This window comes from Geospiza fortis, unplaced genomic scaffold (assembly GCF_000277835.1).
Source record: "Geospiza fortis unplaced genomic scaffold, GeoFor_1.0 scaffold161, whole genome shotgun sequence".
Lineage (NCBI taxonomy): Eukaryota > Metazoa > Chordata > Aves > Passeriformes > Thraupidae > Geospiza > Geospiza fortis.
In genome coordinates this window covers 3091081-3109173 of record NW_005054375.1, presented here as the reverse complement: position 1 = coordinate 3109173, position 18093 = coordinate 3091081, and the positions used below count along the sequence as shown (strand labels likewise).

Here is an 18093-nt window from a genome sequence, read left to right as displayed (position 1 = left end):
AAATAAACATAAATGATATTATATATTTAATAAATATAATAAATATAATAAATATCTAATATATATGAAAATATATACATTGAATAAATAAATAAATATATTAATAAATAAAGAAAGAACACAAGTTTTGTGTTTTTAGGTTTGGTCATCAGAAACAGGCCCAACAAAAGTGAATTAGAAGGAATAAATCCCAATTAAAACAATAATTTAGCGTACTGATGTAAACTTTTTAACTTTATTACATTCCTGTAATTTATGACAGAGAAGGAAGTAAAGTAAAGCAGTACATCTCAAAAAGGTGGATACTGCAACTCTGTATTTATAACAACTCATAAGTACAAAATATTACTTTTTAATTTTTTTTCCTTGCTTTCATTGTGGCATGCCAAGAACAAAATGCACTCACAAGTGGAACTGACTGAAGAGACTTAAACCATGCCCTCACCATACTCTGCCTCTGGCTAACATGTTCACATAAAACTGAAGTTCTACTTTCCAAGTAAATATTTTTTCCTACTCACAATTATGAGTTACACTAATATTAGAAAACCATTTCTATTTTCACAGTACAAGTAAGTCAATCTAATTTTGTTAAAACTCCTGTTAAATAAGGTTTTCTTTGTAGAAACACTTCAGGATTGCAAAAATAGCCCTCCTGAGCACCCAAGGGATGTAAAAAAACTAAACCAAGCCAAACCAAATCAAACAAACAACAACAAAAGCAAACCAAGAACCATCACACACTACTACATTCCACCTAGCACTGAAGAAGTTCTTTAAATCTTAAATCACAAATCAGCATGATCAAAGGCAGACGGATCTGAGATTTCAGTAAATCAGAGATTTTTTCTTTGCACACACAGTATGACAAACTGCCCCCTTGGTGATACATCTAATTGAAGCTTTACACAGGAGAAGCATGCAAAAACCTCAAGACCCCATGGTACAGCAAGATATGATACAAAGATTTCCATTATAGTTTTTCCTTTTTCTTACAGCATCAGGATAAGAACGAATTCTATATATTTTTAAAATTCTGGATGGTTTTTCTTTTGCTGGACAGCAATTATATTGCTTTCCCAAAAATAAATTTCATTGTATATTTACCATTTTTTCCTTGCATTGTTAATTAGATGAAGAGGATAAAGGCAAAAAGTTATGAAATAAAATGCAAAGACAACCCAGTTTATCATTGTCACTTTCAAGTAACAGGTGATAGCTAGACTTCTTTTAGGTCCTTAAGAATGGACGTCTTTGTAAAATTTACTTTAAGATCAATAATTTTTCTCCTATATTTGAATTAAGGGGCCTTGACTTCAAGCTTAAAAGTATAAAATCTTAATCAAACAGGACCATCCTAGCCAGACATATTCAAAGGATATCTACATTATCTACCAAGGCTACAGCAGCTTATAAACATTTCCACCTATCGCCAGATCCTTTGCTCTGCACACAGTTTGTGTATTTCAGTTTTCTTGAGTTTAAATAACCCCAAGTATACCTAATTCTCAAGTTTTCATTAAGGAATACCTTACTTTGTAGTAGTAGTCCATGTTTGTCTTTCCACTGTCAATATTTCCAGTTACTAAAATATTGGAGACATAATCTATTTCATTCTGCTGTTACAAATATAATCCATTGAAAAGGCAAAGTATAATTTAAGATGTTGCCAAAAGTGTATAAAGAGCTGTGTTCTCCCCAAGCACCAGTTTACAACTACTACCAACCAGAAGACAAAAATAAATCAGAGACGGACTTCTGGAAAAGCACAACAAAAGCTATCCAAAACACTCCAATGCCAAAAGGAAACTTACAACTAACAACAAACCCAATTAACTAATTCAATCAACATGGGATTAAGACTTTCATTAATCCACCAACAAGGAATTAGGGCTTTCATTAGGGATTTCATTTTCTTTAGTGCAGTATAGCAAGATAGGTTGCAGAAGTAGAATTCTATATTTTCATTACCCAGTAAAAAGCCAAAGAGAGTAAAATTAGAATTTCAGGGTGACAGAGAAAAAAATGGATCCAAAAGTACCCAACTGCCTGAATACCAACTATTTTTCTTTGCTGAATTAGACTCTTCAACCATGTATTAGCTATCCGTTTCAAAACCACATTTTGCAGTTCACTTTTCATGGTTATTAAATTTAATGTGTTTGATCTATTTGTTGTTGTTAAATTCAAACTCTATGATCTTAGTTTTCCAAAGTATACAGTAAAACAGATAAATACAGCAACCCAACAACACTGACTGCAACATAGTCTTTTAAGTAAGTTAAAAAGTTCTGGGAATAACTTTCTTTCAGCAGGTGAAAGGCTATATTCATTTCACATTACATATCTGATTTTTTTTTTCATTAAGTCCACATAAAACAATAGTCAAAAAATATATAGAAGCTGCCAACTCTTCTCGCCGCAGAATGTGAAATCCTCTTAACTGTATTCCAAACCACCATAACAACATCCTGGTGTACACTTGCAAACATTAAGCACTTCTTTCCAAGCCAAATTGTAACCACAGAGATAAAGATTTACTTACCTGATCCCCTTTTGGTTACAACCTTCAAGCTCTGAGTCAGAGTAGCATACAAGAGAATCAAGTTGGGCATAGGAGCTTTCATCTTCTGTCTTTCCGTGGCTGCTTCCTGGAGTACCAAAAAAAATAGAAAGAAACACTCGTTGTACACTGGTGCTGAAATAACCTTGAAGTAAATAATAATAATAGTGACATTGTTGAAAAGCTAAATACAGTTTTTGTGAGCAATTTAAAGCACTAAAAATGTTTTATTCTTTCTTTCAAAATGTATGCAAACCAAAATCATTATAGAACAAACATATGCACACACTAACCTTGGAACTTAAGCTACAACTTTGTCTACATATTGAAAATCCATGGGGTCCCTGCTAAAACTTTATAAGACACCTCCTGAAACATCTATCTATTTCTTTTTATCATACAACCTTTTCCACCCACTAATATGAAAAAGAAAATAATGCCTTTCTTCATTAGTTTTGCTCTCATTTATTAATATCACAAATTGAGCAGGAGATTCACAATAAAATGAACATTTGATTTAAAAAAAAATATGATCATCTTCTTGAGAACAGAGAAAGGGGGAAAATAAGAGAACATCAAAGTAACCAGCATAGACACTTGCAACTTCCTTTTAGGTGAGCAAGTTTCCATGCAAGTTCAAACTAACATATTCGCTGCACTAAATCAGAAGTGAATGTTAATTAGAATGGAGATAAGCAGAGCACAGACTGTGTTTTAGCCTTCACCTCCAACATGTGAATAAAAGATTTGCATTTCTATTTATTTACTCTGGGTATTAAGTGGTATGAACTGCTGGTGAAAGCATGGACTAAACATTTTGTTAATTCCTCATATAAGTAAGAGGAATTAATGTCATCTACTCATGATGATTATCAGCTTTCTTCAGGATAAGTTGATAGGGCTAATATCTTGTATTTCAGTGTGTTGAAAGAGGAAAGGAGGACAAATCTGCCTGTTCAAACTAGACAGCAGCCTATCTATGCTATCTATATCCATTATAGTAGCTTACACAAAAAAACTTGTCTAATGGGGATAGGAAAGGACTAGGATCAATAGTTCTTTAATATTATAACTAAGACCAAGACTAAACTACTGTGGTTTTGATATTCACCTCCATTAATCATAGCACTGGACAGCAACTGAAAAAAATTCTCAAAAGGGGCCACATAGTACAAGTTTTGATTTCTAAAGAGATGGTGAATCTTTTGCACTTTCATTGATAATCAGGTTACTGAGTACCCAAGGCATTTTTTGAAAGCAGTATCTTAAAATATCTTCATCTTAGAAGAGAACAGGTTAGAAATAAGAAACATCAGGGGTATAAAAAAGGACATTATGGGAAGAATTGCTTAAAAAATTATGACTTCATATATAATTCATATTAAAGCTTTACATTTCATGACATTTCAAAACTAAGCACAAATCTACTACATTCATTACTATGTATTTAATAAAATGAGGAAGTGAGATAATATATTTTGACAAGTTTGTATATCTTATTTTTTATAACAATATTTGTACTCAGAGAAATACATAAATGTTTGTTCATTCATGGTCTTTAACAAGCTTCAGCATTCTAGAATCAGTGAAAGACTCACCTACATTCACATACTACTTCAGAAAATTTAGGCAACTTAGAAATAAAATATGAAATATGGGATTGCTAGGAGGTAAATTATGTGTAATACTAACATTTTTAGTTAACTTTAAAATTTAACAAAGTAGCATGACCACTGGCAGTTATAAATAATATAGATCTTAAGAAGCTAGCAATAAAGGTTAATTTTCCAGGAGCACAGTGAGTAGATACCAAAATGTGTTATGCCACATTTTACTACAGACCTTAGTCAAGCTTTCTGAAATCAAAATCTCATTTCTCAGTCACTGCACTAACTGATGCCACAGGAAATCCTGAAGCTGATATCTTCAGCCTCCAGGGAACTAGCAAGAGTCAGCTCCTTGCTCTGTGTGAGCCTAATAAATATTGCCCAAAGAACCACAGGATCTTACTACGCAATTACAAATCCAGTAAACAGGTTCTGACTGTGAAAGCATATCCAAATACATCCTTTTTGACCACACATCAAAAGATAATATTGCTGATCCCTGTGAATAAATGCAAATATATACATATATTTGCATATGTATGTGTATGCATGCATTTATTTGTATTTATAGATATTTGTGTAGGGAAGCCGTGGAGTGGCTATAAAGATTGATTCTATCAAAGCAAGCCTCAGTAAATACAATAATATCAATAAGAAACTGTTCAGTAAATGAAAATCTTTTCTTGGTCCATGTATATATCACTAATTTAAGTTGTCAAGCCAATAAGGGGAATATTATTATAATAATATTGCAGGAATTGCATTTTAAACATATCAACATGGAAGACATTCTCATGTGCATTTATTCTCAGAGATTCAGGTCTAACTTAAAGGCATAAGCTAAACTGGCTGCAGCCTACATAACTTGTGATAAATCCCTAGAAAGTAAAGTCTGCTGCTGTCTTTGGAAATACCAGAAGAACTTATTGCCAAAGGGAAAAAAGAAGGGAGGGATGACTCCCAACAGCAGCCACTGCCTCCTTACAGCAATATAAGCAACATATCAGATCTTACATAGGCTCTCCCCAGAGCCTTCCAACCCTTCTCTTCTGTTTACACTCCCTTCTGTGAAGGAGGAGAACTATTTCTGGTCTTCCCTACATTTTAAAAACCAAATGCTCAACCAAAGAAAATGCAAAGAAGTAAAGATGAGTTTACTGGAGCTGGTGCCTCACAGCTCTGGAAGTCGTCTGGGTGGTTGGGAAATCTGCCTCAGGTTATTCATATGAGTGATTCAAAACAGATATTTAACATCTCTTGTCCCTTGTTCTGGGTGAATGCCTCAGAAATTGACTATTCTAGAAAATGTCACCCTTGTGAAATTGGTTGTGAAAACAAAATAAGCAAGTCAGAAGAAAATATAAAAGAAACATCCCAAGGGGAATCTCCCAACAAGTCAACAGGAAATGCCTTCACTACTGCAATGAGTATGCCCGAGGCCTAGGCACTGTAACATATTCAGGTAGCTTTTAAACTAGAAAACATGATAAAAGGCATAATTCTGAGAAGTCAAATTCTTAACACTAAGTAGAGTGTGATATCTCATGCATTGGAAATAGCCTTCTTTCAGCAATGAATTTCTTAAGGAAGATACTATTTTACTAGTCGCTTAGCTGGAATTTATTTCTTTCTTTAAAATAACATTAAGAAATTCTGATTTTAACAAGCACAATAAGTCTGCTGTTTCTTTAAGCAATAGTTAGATAGTTAACATCTACAAAAGTCATTTTTATGGTTGTTCTTTTTTCTGATTTTCAGCTACTTCCACTAAAAAGCCAAGACAATGTATGGTAGTTATAAACTTAATTGCTGTTTTTTTAAGATGAATCTATTTTAACATGTTTTACACACCCTTTGGGTATAAGACTGCTATACTCCAAGGGTGAATAGTAGACTAAGAAAGTCTTTTAGAACCAGGGATTTTTGGCTGCCTTTTCTTTATACAGTACCATACTGCTTAAAGATGAAATGTTTTTTCATCTTTCAGCAGTATTTACAACTTCAAATTTTTAGTGGTGGGTTGTTTGTTTGTGTGAACCAAAGCACTGAAAAAATGTTAAGTATTTCTGCAAAAATATATTGCACACAAATTTTAACTGGGCATATGAATAACTTTTTAAAAAATTCTTTTCTGTAGAAGGTGTCACTGCTTGACACAAAAATGCCATAGCATAGCATTTGCATCAGAAAGTATCTGATTTTCCAGTTGAGACAGAAATAGAAATACAGCTGTATATCAAGACTGACATTCTTTGGGGAAACGCCAAGAATGCTTTTTCTCTTCAATTGTCATAAATACTCACTGTGAGGAAAATGCATACACATAGACACATGCTTCCCAAAACAGCTCAGCAGACATTAAATTACTACAGTAAGGTAGTTCCTGATCAGGCAGGAAAATAGAAAAGAAAATTTTGATTTCCTTATTGTACTTACCATGGGCCTTTCCCAATACTTGAATCAAACTTAACAGAAGTAAGAAATTTTCCATAGGCTCTTCCAGTCCCTTAAAATAACTTTAAGGGGATGATTCTCAGTTAGCCTATAACTGCTAGCTGATGTCTGTTGACTAATTAGGTGAAAATAATTTTTCTTCCCATATTGCTATTGTAACTTTGAAGAATGTTTTTTTATACATGTTAAAAACTGCTGCATTATCTTTCTCCATCATATGCCCTTCAAAGAAAAAGAAAAAAGAAAAAAAAATATTGCAACATCCTCTGAAATCTTCAAGATATTTCACGACTGTTCTGCAGTAATGACAAAAATGCCTGTTCAGTAATCTCTTTTTATGTGGTAGTCCTTTACAAATCCCTGAACAGAATGATATTAGATCTCACAAGGTGTAAAGAACAGGTTGATATGTCCAGAACACAATTCAAACATCTTGGGAAAAAAAAAAAGGTTTAAATTCCTAAAATGCAAGGAAAAACTAAGATGAGAATCAATGTGATTTCATAAGCAGGTCAATTCATTGTCATGAGCTGACCTAGAACAGTAAGATAACCCTAGCAATTCTTAAAATGGTAGCTAAAAGAAAATATACCTGTTTCAAATACAAAACTCCATAAAATTAGTCCTTTCAAGAGTCCCAATAAATAAAAGGATTTAGCAATCAAATGATAAAGAACTCATGAAAAACCAGTCAAAAGCAACAGGAAGCCAATAACTACTGCATTTGCTTTCCAAATCATCCCTGTTTGTCCATGCTAAGCAGGATTCCTAAATTCAAGCACGTTGTGGTAGATGACAAAAAAAAAAAGCAAAGAAGAAGATTAAGCAAGGAGTAAGGGTTGAAGGAATGGTGACAGTATTTTAAACTGAGATAAGAAAAATCCAATATGCCACCTGTCCTGCAGGGCACATTGTGAACAGGAACTCAATGGAGCCTTTGGAGAGGTTTCCAACCAACAGCATTATGACTTTCCCTATTAAATCTGGTACTCTTTACTGCCTTTCTTTAAAGATACTTTTTATTGATTCCATCTGTCATACAAGGTATAGTAAACCAGGCAATCTATCTGGAGAAATTTAAGATTATTCCATGTATCTCTGTATATGAAAATATAATCTACTTTTCCCAAAAGTTTCCATTAAGAAGCATACATCACTTAAATAAATAAAACTATTTAAAATGATTCTACAATGAAAAAGAATCCTGATATGAGTTGAATATTTATTTTCTTAGTCTTATGTAAAAAAAGTAATGTCAACAATAGTATTTGAACAGAACATGGACTAGCAAACATTCATATTTTGCATACTGTTTAGATTGCTTAATGTGCTTCTAAAGATTTCATTAAGTGACTTTTTTCTGTACTATGTAATGAGTAAGATTTCTGGATTGTGCTTTTTCCGTTATGAGACAAATAAATTGTAGCACATTGCAGATACCTGAAATTTAACATGTCATTTGCTTGAGGAACCTCTTTTGAAGAAATAGTTGGTGATCTTGTCCTTCTGGACCACAGCATGAAATAGTCACATAGCTGAAAACTATACAACACATATTTTGGGGAACTGCAAGGGCTAAGAAGAGGAAGTACAGGTTCAGCAAAGACATACAAAACGGAGATGATGGTCTCTTCCCAGTGGTCTCATAGGACCTTGAGGGACCCAGGTCAGCAGGGTACCCTTGACAGTCCCAGATAATTCACCAAGGTGGCTCAATCAGTCAGAAGTACTGATGCAAACAGAGCAAGAAAGAAAGTCCTTAGATAGTGAGGCAGTGAGTAATTTACTATCAGGGTAAGAGAACAAATGATGGAGAGAAGCCTCTGTTCATTTCTAGGAGCTTTTACCTGAGATAAAAAATACATCAGTCTAAGTTTAAAACAATCTTGTATTGTTATTAGAAGTAGATAATAGTTCACAACTCATGATCATAAAGAAGTAAGAATCTGAAACTAAGGGAAGTTTTTTTTCAACAAAAAATATAACCAAACTGGACTAACATTTGATGTTTCCAACATATCTAGTAGGATACATAAGAAATGTGCTCTCATGATGCAAATCAGGTCCATGGATTAATGAAAAGTTTGAAACCATAATTTCTTTTTCTGGCCAGTAAAGAAAAAACATTATAGCAACCTGGCAGCAAACTTACAGTTTTCAGGAAGTTTAGCTCAACAGCAATGTTTAAACAAAGATAGTTGGAAGATGATTGCTGTATTATATAACTTTTAAAGGGAGATGTAGAAGATAATAAACAAAACAGTTATCCCTTTTTATAGTCTTAAACACATAAAGTCAGGTGAAGAGGAAAAATTCAAAGATATTTGTGTGATTTTGAAATGTTACCCTTTCAAATAAAGAAAAAGGCCTTTCTTTCAAATCTGTGTGCATTGGTGACCATCACTCAACTTACGGCATCATTTTGGGATGCAAGATATCTAACACCACTTATCTGCTCTTGTGTTGGTTCCTTGACCACTCTGTATCTTTGGTTTTTGAGGGTTAGTAGCCTTGCTCTTGTATCAATGTGAAATTCCACCTCTGCCTAAACTGACAAGGTTTTTATACTGCAAGTATAATTTTGTTGGATAATTATGTTTGTGTTTTCAGGCAACTAAATAAGCTCCTGAAATATTTACAATAGCAGTAGAATAAGAGAAACATAAAATCACACAATGGCTTGAGTTGGAAGGGACCTTAAACTTGCTGACAGGTCCATGTCACTGATGAAGTTGTTAAACAGTGCTGGTCCCAGTACCAACCCCTCAGGGAATCCTACCTGTCACTGGTCCCCACTTGGACATCAAGCCATTGACCACAACTCTTTCAGTGAGACCATGCAGACAATTCTTTATCCACCGACTGACCCACCCATCAAATTAATGTCTCTCCACTTTAGAGACAAGCACATCATGTGGGACAGTGTCAAATGCCTTGCACAGGTCCAGGCAGGGGACATCAACTGCTCTTCCCCCATCCACCACCACTGTAAACCTGCCACAAAAGACCCTCAAATTTGTTAGGCACGATTTGCCCTTAGTGAAGCCATGTTGGCTGTCAGCAATCACCTCCTAATTTCCCATGTGCCTTGGCACAGATTCCAGGTGGATCTGCTCCATGATCTTGCCAGGCATCAGGGTGAGACTGACCACCCTATAGTTTCTGAGGTCTTCTCTATTTCCCTTTTAAAAAATTGAGGCTATATTACCCCTTTTCCAATCTAAGTATATTCACTTTATGGGTTTGTGGAATTCAAACTTCTGTTTATGGCAAGTTTTCAAAGACTAGCCATTTGCAGCAAAATCATGGCAGAACAGCTGGATTCTCTAGTTTCCTATAGGGGTATTTTTCTTGCATTTTCTAATGTATGAATAGTAGCAGTTATATAACAACATAATATGTTTGAAAAATAAATTTGCAAGATGTAACTTAAATTAACTCTTATTTTGAGTTTATGTTACGATAAAAGCATTTTTGAAAAAGTTCAGTCTTCCTAAAATTTTCTGAATAGTTACTTGATAAAATAAGCAAGTTCTTTTCCAGACAGTAACAGAAGTTTTTAAGTATTTTGCTTATCAATAAACATTACAAGAATGATTTATTTCCAAAAGTTCCCTGAATAGTATGGATGCCTAAAGAGGTTACCTAGAACAGAGGCTAGACAGTGTTAAAGGATTAAAGTAGGTATTTATTAAAAGGCCTTCAAAGGATACACCATGGGCAGTACAAGAGCCTGGCCATGGTTCCACCCAAGATGGACCCAAGATGGTCACAAGCTTTCACACTTTTATAAGTTTTGGTCCATTTACATGTTGGGGTTAATTGTCCAATTACAGCTTCAGGTTATGAAGTCCCATCCTCACAGATTGCTCTCCTCAATTCTCCATTGTTTATACTTTTTGGGCAAGAAGCTGCAATGGTGTCCTTGGTTTTCAGGCTGGAAAAGGATTGTTTTGTGTGACTAAACTGTGAAGAGAACTTACTAAACTTTATATGGAGCCCAGGGTTGCACACTAATGCAGTACAGAATCTAGAAAATATGAAAGCTGCAACTTAAGGCATCAATATCTATCAGTATCCATCTGAGTTACTAATGAGAAAGATATTATCCCTCAAGATCAAGGACAGAAGGATGTGGAGGATGAAGCTCCACTGTGGATATTCTGACACAATGTTTATACACAAAATAATAACCCTCCCCTTATCATCACTCAGGTTATCAGTTTACATCACACCAACATCAATGGTTTTCCACAGCTGATACTTGAAACACAATTTTGCTAACACAAGGTAATCTGAGAGCCTGACGCATGACCTGTTTCTAATTTAATGCTTGCCCTATCCTGCCGTTTGAGATGTTAGGGAAGTTGTGTGACTTTACATTACACTTCTTACAATATGAGTTCCCTCTGCAGTTTAGAGCTGTGAAAAGGGAGAAATAAGTGTTTCATTTATCCCCTCTCTTTCACAGACTAACTGACAAGCCCTTTACACTTCAAACCAGATTTTGACAACCTGTTGTCAGGTCCTGGGATCAGTAGTGGGCCTGGGTGTCCCTGCCCAGCCTTCCCTGAGACCTCCCCTGCTGGACCAGGGACAAGCTCATTCAGGGATGTCAGTCCCTGCCTCCGTGACACTGCAGGACTGCTGGGCTCCAGCTCCACCTCTGGCCCCACCTGGATGCTGCCAGCACTCAAGGCAGCCCATCTCAGCATGGATTCCTACCCCCAGCCCTCTCTCATGTCATCTTCTGCTCCTGGCCAGAGCCCCTGGCCATGGCTCACCAAGCCATGCCAGAGGCTGTTGACAGACCCCACAATCACCCCCCAAACATTCAAAGACTGTGAAACTGCACACCATGGGTGAGGGCATGGGCTACACCAGTGTCACTCTTGGGGTTGGACAGTCCACCTTCACCACACCCTGACACCTTGCTCCTCAAAAGGGTCTGAAATCCAGAACAACTATTCACCAATGTCTGTCTCAAACCTGCTCATTTCAAATGGGAGAAAATTTCTCACATTTTAATACTATAAATAACCTGAGAAGAGTTGCTGCTTCCCCTTGAAAATGAATAGATTGAAAACAGTTTTGTGTTTACAGAAATAATGATAAAACACTTTAGAAGTTCACTATTTTATCAATTATCTATGATATAATTCTTTTAAGATGTTAGCAGACTATAAGCAAGATCACATATAAAAACATTTGAGTAGCAGCAATTCAGTATGTGAGTGAGATTTCACAGGAAAGTGACTGCCTGACAAAGACAAGAGTCCATAGAATGAATTTGCCATTTGAATATGAACAAGGACCAGAAGAGAAATATGCATACAAAGGATAAGGCAGCTTTACCATTTTGACACATTATGTACCATAATTTAAAGCCGAGCAATTTCTACAAATATTATCACCATTTAATTGGTTTGTAAAGAATTCAAGCATTGATGACATGCAACTATACCAGTGGTGTGTATAGCAGAGCAGCTCTTTCTGCTTTGTTCTGCATCCCATCAATGTAAGTCAGCTTTCCTGCAGTACTGACAATCACATCACAATTTCATAAGTCCTGATCTATTATTATGAAGAAGAGTAGACGTATAAAAAGAAGAAAGGGACTAAAACTGCAAATGGGACTAAAACTTCTCCTGTTAAAACTGTAGAGCATTTAGCTGCACTGAACAAGGTAACTTTGAAACAGCCCAGACCCATCATTCCATCAGGGATGGCATTCCTTAGCCCTGCCTCATTTTTAGTGTTGATCTTGTTGCTTTGTTTAGCTGGTTTTTGATAAGCATATCTCAATGCCTTTAATTTCTAGCCAAACTCTGCTCGCTATTTCACTGTCCTAGCACCAACCAGGTACCTAATAATCCCTACACAGGAGAAACTTTCACTGCTTCAGTGGAAAGTGTGACAGTGGTCACTGGGGTTTTCAGATGAGGGAAGAGACAAGAATGTTGACTCCATGTTCAGAAGGCTTGATTTATTATTTTATTATATATATATTACATTATAACTATACTAAAAAGAAATAGAAGGAAAGGTTTCTTCTCAGAAGCTAGCTGAGCTAAGAATAGAATAGGAAAGAATGATAACCAAAGCAGCTGGCTCGGACAGAGAGCGAGAGCCAGCTCTGCCGTGACTGGTCACTGAATCAAAGCATCCACATGAAACCAATCATGGATTCACCTGTTGCATTCCACAGCAGCAGATAACCATTGTGTACATTTTGTTTCTGAGGTCTCAGCTTCTCGGAAGGGAAAATCCTAAAGAAAAGGATTTTCACAAAAAGATGTCTGTAACAGGAAAGTAGCAGATCTATGACTATTGCTTACCTTCAGCTGCAATCTCAGCCTGTACTGAGATCCAAGGTCACAAAGCAGTGTGACTGGCCTAAATAACTACTGCATTTAACTTCCTCACATTTACAGTTTTAAGCTGCTGAACAGTACTGTTTATTAATAGCTGCATTTTATGGTTTGACACTAAGAAGAAGCTCTTAGATGGTTTCAGAAGAGACAGAGCTTCCAGTTTACCAATTATGTATTACTAATGAGAACTCATGAAATACATAATATCTGACCTTAATGCTGCAACATCCTGATAATTAACAATAGCTGTTCCAAAATTAAAATTTCAGACTATAACAGTGGAACATATAAGTCAAGTAAAGATTTACATATATTCAGGTCACCAGCTAAGTATCACAACTATCAGGTCACAAATTAAATTGCAGTATATTTAGTATGCTGCTAGTAATTTTCATAGCCTGGAGATATTATAATGATATTCTTCAAAATCTTGATTTGAGAATAATGATTAAAAATAAAAAAACCTTCTCAAAAATAACTTCTCTGGAAAACAGTAATATTTTGTCCCACCATGACAAATATTTATGTAGCCTTTCAAAACTGGAATTTCAAATATACATGGACTGAGAATGACTCTGGTCTCACCTGTGGTAGATCAGGCTTGGGATTTCAAGCCTCTAATTCAAAACCTTCTGTCTTAAAATGGATGAAATGCACATCAGAAATAACAGGAGAAAATACCGTAACCCTGGGACTCTTTCTTTTCTATGGAAGTGTTAAAACTATTAAGCCAGAACTTGTCTCCTTTTGTTCTTTTTCCGGGCCCCTGGATTTAGCATGCACAGCTGCACAGCACCTTGTTTTCTCCAGAAATTATAGAGATTGCTGTCATCAAAATAATTGGATGAGGCATTTGGGACATGTGGGTTCAACTCCTTCAAATCAAGAAGACTTAGAAAATAATGCTTCCATTTCCTGGGTATGTGCTGTACTTCCATAACACACACACACATTGTGTGCTTTCAAAGGAACAGTTTGCGACAAGCAAAATGTTAACTTGTAAAATAAATGCAGCAAATGTTTATGGGTAGCTCATTCAAAACTATTCTGTTAATTTCTGCCCTGTTGTACTGGGTAGAATGATTCTCATCATGCTCTAAACATAAAAGTAGAGCATTCCATAAAATTTTATCAGCTCCTATTGTGAAAGGCCCCAGGAAGCTTTAAAAGCTCACCAGAAATGCATCTAGTTTCTGCAGAATTCAAAACTTAGCATAAGTGTATTTGCCCATGAATCTATGCTATTGACTGACTGCTATTATACCAATAAATCATAAATACAAAATCTATATTAGAATAACACTGCTGAGGTTTTACTTCCTTGAGAAATGATTTCTAAAATAAAAAATTCTTGGTATGTTCTAAAAATACATGCAGAAACAGTTGATGCTTGTATTATTTACACAGGGTTTTGGATTCTAGTACATACTCCTCACAGGCACTCTGAGAAAGAGCATGATCACTCCCTCTCCAATAGCAGCCAGCCCAGCCTCTGTAAATGAACTGGGAACACAGTATTTTTTGGATTACTTCTGACCCACAAGAAGTGACAGTCACCTCTCTGTTCCTGGCTCCCAGTTGCTTGGGGCTGTTGTGCTCACACATCGATTGAGGGATTAGAAGTGGATGCAGATGCAAGGTAAATTTATTTCACAGGCAGTGAATTTCATACCACACACACAAATCTTATTAACTCTTCATTGATTATAACACCAGGAGATTAATAAGAGCTATAAGAGGTATTAAGTAAACCAGAAGTAAAAGTTTATGGGGTTGCATTACTTTCTCTTTTTTTAAATTTTCTTTTTACATTTAGCTAAAGGAGATTATTCTCATGAAGAATTGTGAACTAGAGCTTCCAAAATCAATTCTGTAATGAAAGTCTCCCATTGTTTCATCAGGATGACCAAAGGCCCATACTTTGGAAAGCCAGATACCAAATAGACTTCTACACTTCCTGCTGTCAGCTTAGCATTATTTAATAACAGTTTACATGATGGGAAAAATATTTTGATTGTTACATTTCCAGATTAAACAAGGTGGGATGAATTGCATAACTGTTTGAAGTCAGTGACAGCATTGAAAATTATGCTGACAGACTACAGAAATCATGTGGAAAAAAAAATAAAACTCCAGAGAAACAAATGTAAATTGTCAAATTAAGAAGATCTAATCAACCAAATGCAGGGAGGATGAATAACAGCTGGCCAGGTATTGGTTCTGTAGGAAAGGATCTATCAATTATAGTAGATTAGAAGCTGAATACCAGTCAGCCTACACTTCCTAAAATAAAGTTGACATCCTGAGATGTGCACAGAGCAGGGTAATTGTAAAACCTTTATCTTGAGGCTCTAGAAATCTTTTTAAAAGTATATTTAACATTTATACACAATGACTGAGTAAAGCTGGAATAGTTTCATTCCATACTTTCGATTGTATGAAACTTCCTCTGAAAATAAGAGCTGGATGTATATGAAGTCCACACATTCTGGAAAACACTTCTTCAAAATAAGAAAACAAACAAGGAATATTAGACTTGTTTAAAAGAGGGAGCAAGAGTGTAAAGCATAGACAGTTCACCAGTACTGGCAGCAGCCACTGTCCAGAATGTGTCATTTTGAAACAAATGATGGTACTATGAGGATTCATTCAGCAGCCAGTGCAGTCATAACAGGTAGGAATACTGATTTTGTTTCACCTGTTCAACATTATTTGGAGACAATAACATTCCTAAAATAAATACTGCCATTGCTGATGTTTGCCCAACATTTCAGGATAAGAAATTCTGAGGTGGATCTAAAAGACACATGTGCTTCATTTGCTATGGCATTGTGGCTCATGATGGTGTCTAGAGCTTAAAAAAAGAAAGGGAAGGGAAGGGAAGGGAAGGGTTTAGAGGAGATGAAAATACACGCATTACATCAGTGTCACTAGTTTATGATAAAATGTGCTTTAAGAGAGTGAAAAAAATCAGAAATTAAAGATTTGTTAAATTAAAGATTTTTGGTTGCTGGTATTGTGTCAAGCACAGACAATCATGCTTGAAATGCCCCCATAGTAACTTCCATCCTTAGTCTCACTGGGGAGAATACAGGGAGAATGTAAAAATTCAGAGTGGGGTGCCTCAGAGATCTGCATTAGATCCCATTTAAACAGAAGATACAGGTATAACATCCTTGCTCTAGCCATTGACCATTATTCATTACCTTACACATCCTGCTCCCAGTTGTGCACATTTTACTGCTTTGTGATGCCTAATAGCTGCAATCATTGCATACAATGGGGCCCCAGCTAAAGGAGTCAGGACATTCTTTACTGAGGTTTGTCCATTTAGGACAGAAGCCTATTTTCTGTTTAATGTGCATGCATTGTCAGTAATTATGTGCAAATGAACAGTTAATGAAAACAAGTGTAGTACAAAAATCCTGAGGTTTTAACAATTGAGGATCTTAGCACAGCTCTAATGGAACAAGTATTAGCTGTTCACCGAGAAGCTTTTAGCTCTATTATACACAAGCCATTGGATACTGACAGAGTTTTGACTATTATCTTGTCTCAATCAACTCCCTTGAACTACTTCATTGTAGGAGTACAGAGGCACTGGAGCAGGTTGCCCAGAGAAGCTGTCACTGCCCATCCCTGGAACTGCTGCAGGCCAGGTTGGACAGGGCTTGGAGCATCCTGCTCCAGTGTAAAGCCTCCTTGCCCAAGGTAGGGCTGGATGAACTTTAAGGTCCTTTCCAACCCAGACCATTTGACGACTCTATGAACTTCAATTTGTAATATAAATATATTTTTAAAATGTGCTCTGGTCCCATACCAATTAATTTCCAGCTTTTAAAGTAGAAGTCATGATAAGCATTTAGCATTCTTTGGTATACCCTGGGTTTTGTATCTGCTGTCAGATAATCACTGAAACTTGGGTTTTTTTATGAAATCTTATAAGCATATGCAGTATTTCAAGATATTTCAGTCTACAATAGCTAAAAACTAATTTGCTACAAGGATAGGGGATTTTTTAAGGTATGTATAATTGGACAGGCAAGGTAATTTTCTTAGTTTAACTATGTGCACAAGTTTTAGTCTTTCTTGTAAACTTAAAAAACAGAATATCAAAAAACTTTGCTGAAACATATAGTAGGTTAAGCAGAGGACAATTCCCAGAGAAATGGAGATGCTGTTTACCCTGACAAAAAACCCTAAAGTAAGGTTATTTTTAAGCAAATATTAGGTCTATGCATGTTCAGCGCGACCAGGGCAGAATATATCCCTGTCAACACTACTGATTTGAGAGCTTGTCAATGCTAACTGCTTTGTCCAGAGAGTGCAGAGGTAGATGAGGAGCTTATGACTCCTACCTACCAAGAGAGAGGAAAGCTTATTCTTAGCACTGCTACTAAATCTTATGCCTACACAGATTCATGAAAGCAATTTAATTAGATATGAATTATCAAGGGTTCTCAATTGTTTACTCATTGCAGCTCAGGCAACTAGTAAAAAGGCTGCTTCCTGCACAAAAACACCTTGACGTTTTTTTTTGAAAACAGGATTCTGTAGGCCCCCTGATGGGTAATAATTAGCATTGACTCTATGATTCTAGAAGGCTGATCAATCACTTTATTGTACTATACTTATTTAGAAACTCATTACCCTTACTGACAGTTACAATACAGGTGGACCTCACTGGTCCTTCAATCTCAACATCATCACTATTGGTTAATTAAGAAACCACCCGTTGGTAAACAAATCTCCATAACACATTCCACATGTTCACACAACAGGTGCAGCAAGTGAAGATACGAATTGTTTATCGTTCTCTTCTCTTATTTTCTCACAGCCTTCCCCAGGACAATGCCTGGGAAAGTTGTGCCTGTTGCTCTCTGTGGCCAGAGAGCTGCTGCCACAGGATTAATTTTAATTTTTATAATTTATTCATTATATAGCTAATGCAGGGTGAAGCTATAGTTTCAATGATGAACAGACCACCCCAGCTTGCATTACGACAGAGATCCTCATTGTCTCCTTCTCAGTTTTATGACACAAATCCTAGAGGAACATATATGACAGTATAGGGCTAAGGAACATCAAAATAATC

At 36.0% G+C, this 18093-nt stretch overlaps 1 protein-coding gene across 2 annotated transcripts in view; it reads right to left on the bottom strand.

Moving 5' to 3' along the window:
- The window catches only part of IL1RAPL1 (interleukin 1 receptor accessory protein like 1), a 516974-nt gene that overhangs the window by 429428 nt on the left and 69453 nt on the right, over positions 1–18093 (bottom strand). For both annotated transcript variants that reach the window (XM_031060205.1, XM_005424902.2), the window contains exon 2: positions 2546–2651. In XM_031060205.1, coding sequence (XP_030916065.1) covers positions 2546–2627 — 82 coding nt within the window. In that variant the 5' untranslated portion in view covers positions 2628–2651. The remainder of the gene's footprint in view (positions 1–2545; positions 2652–18093) is intronic.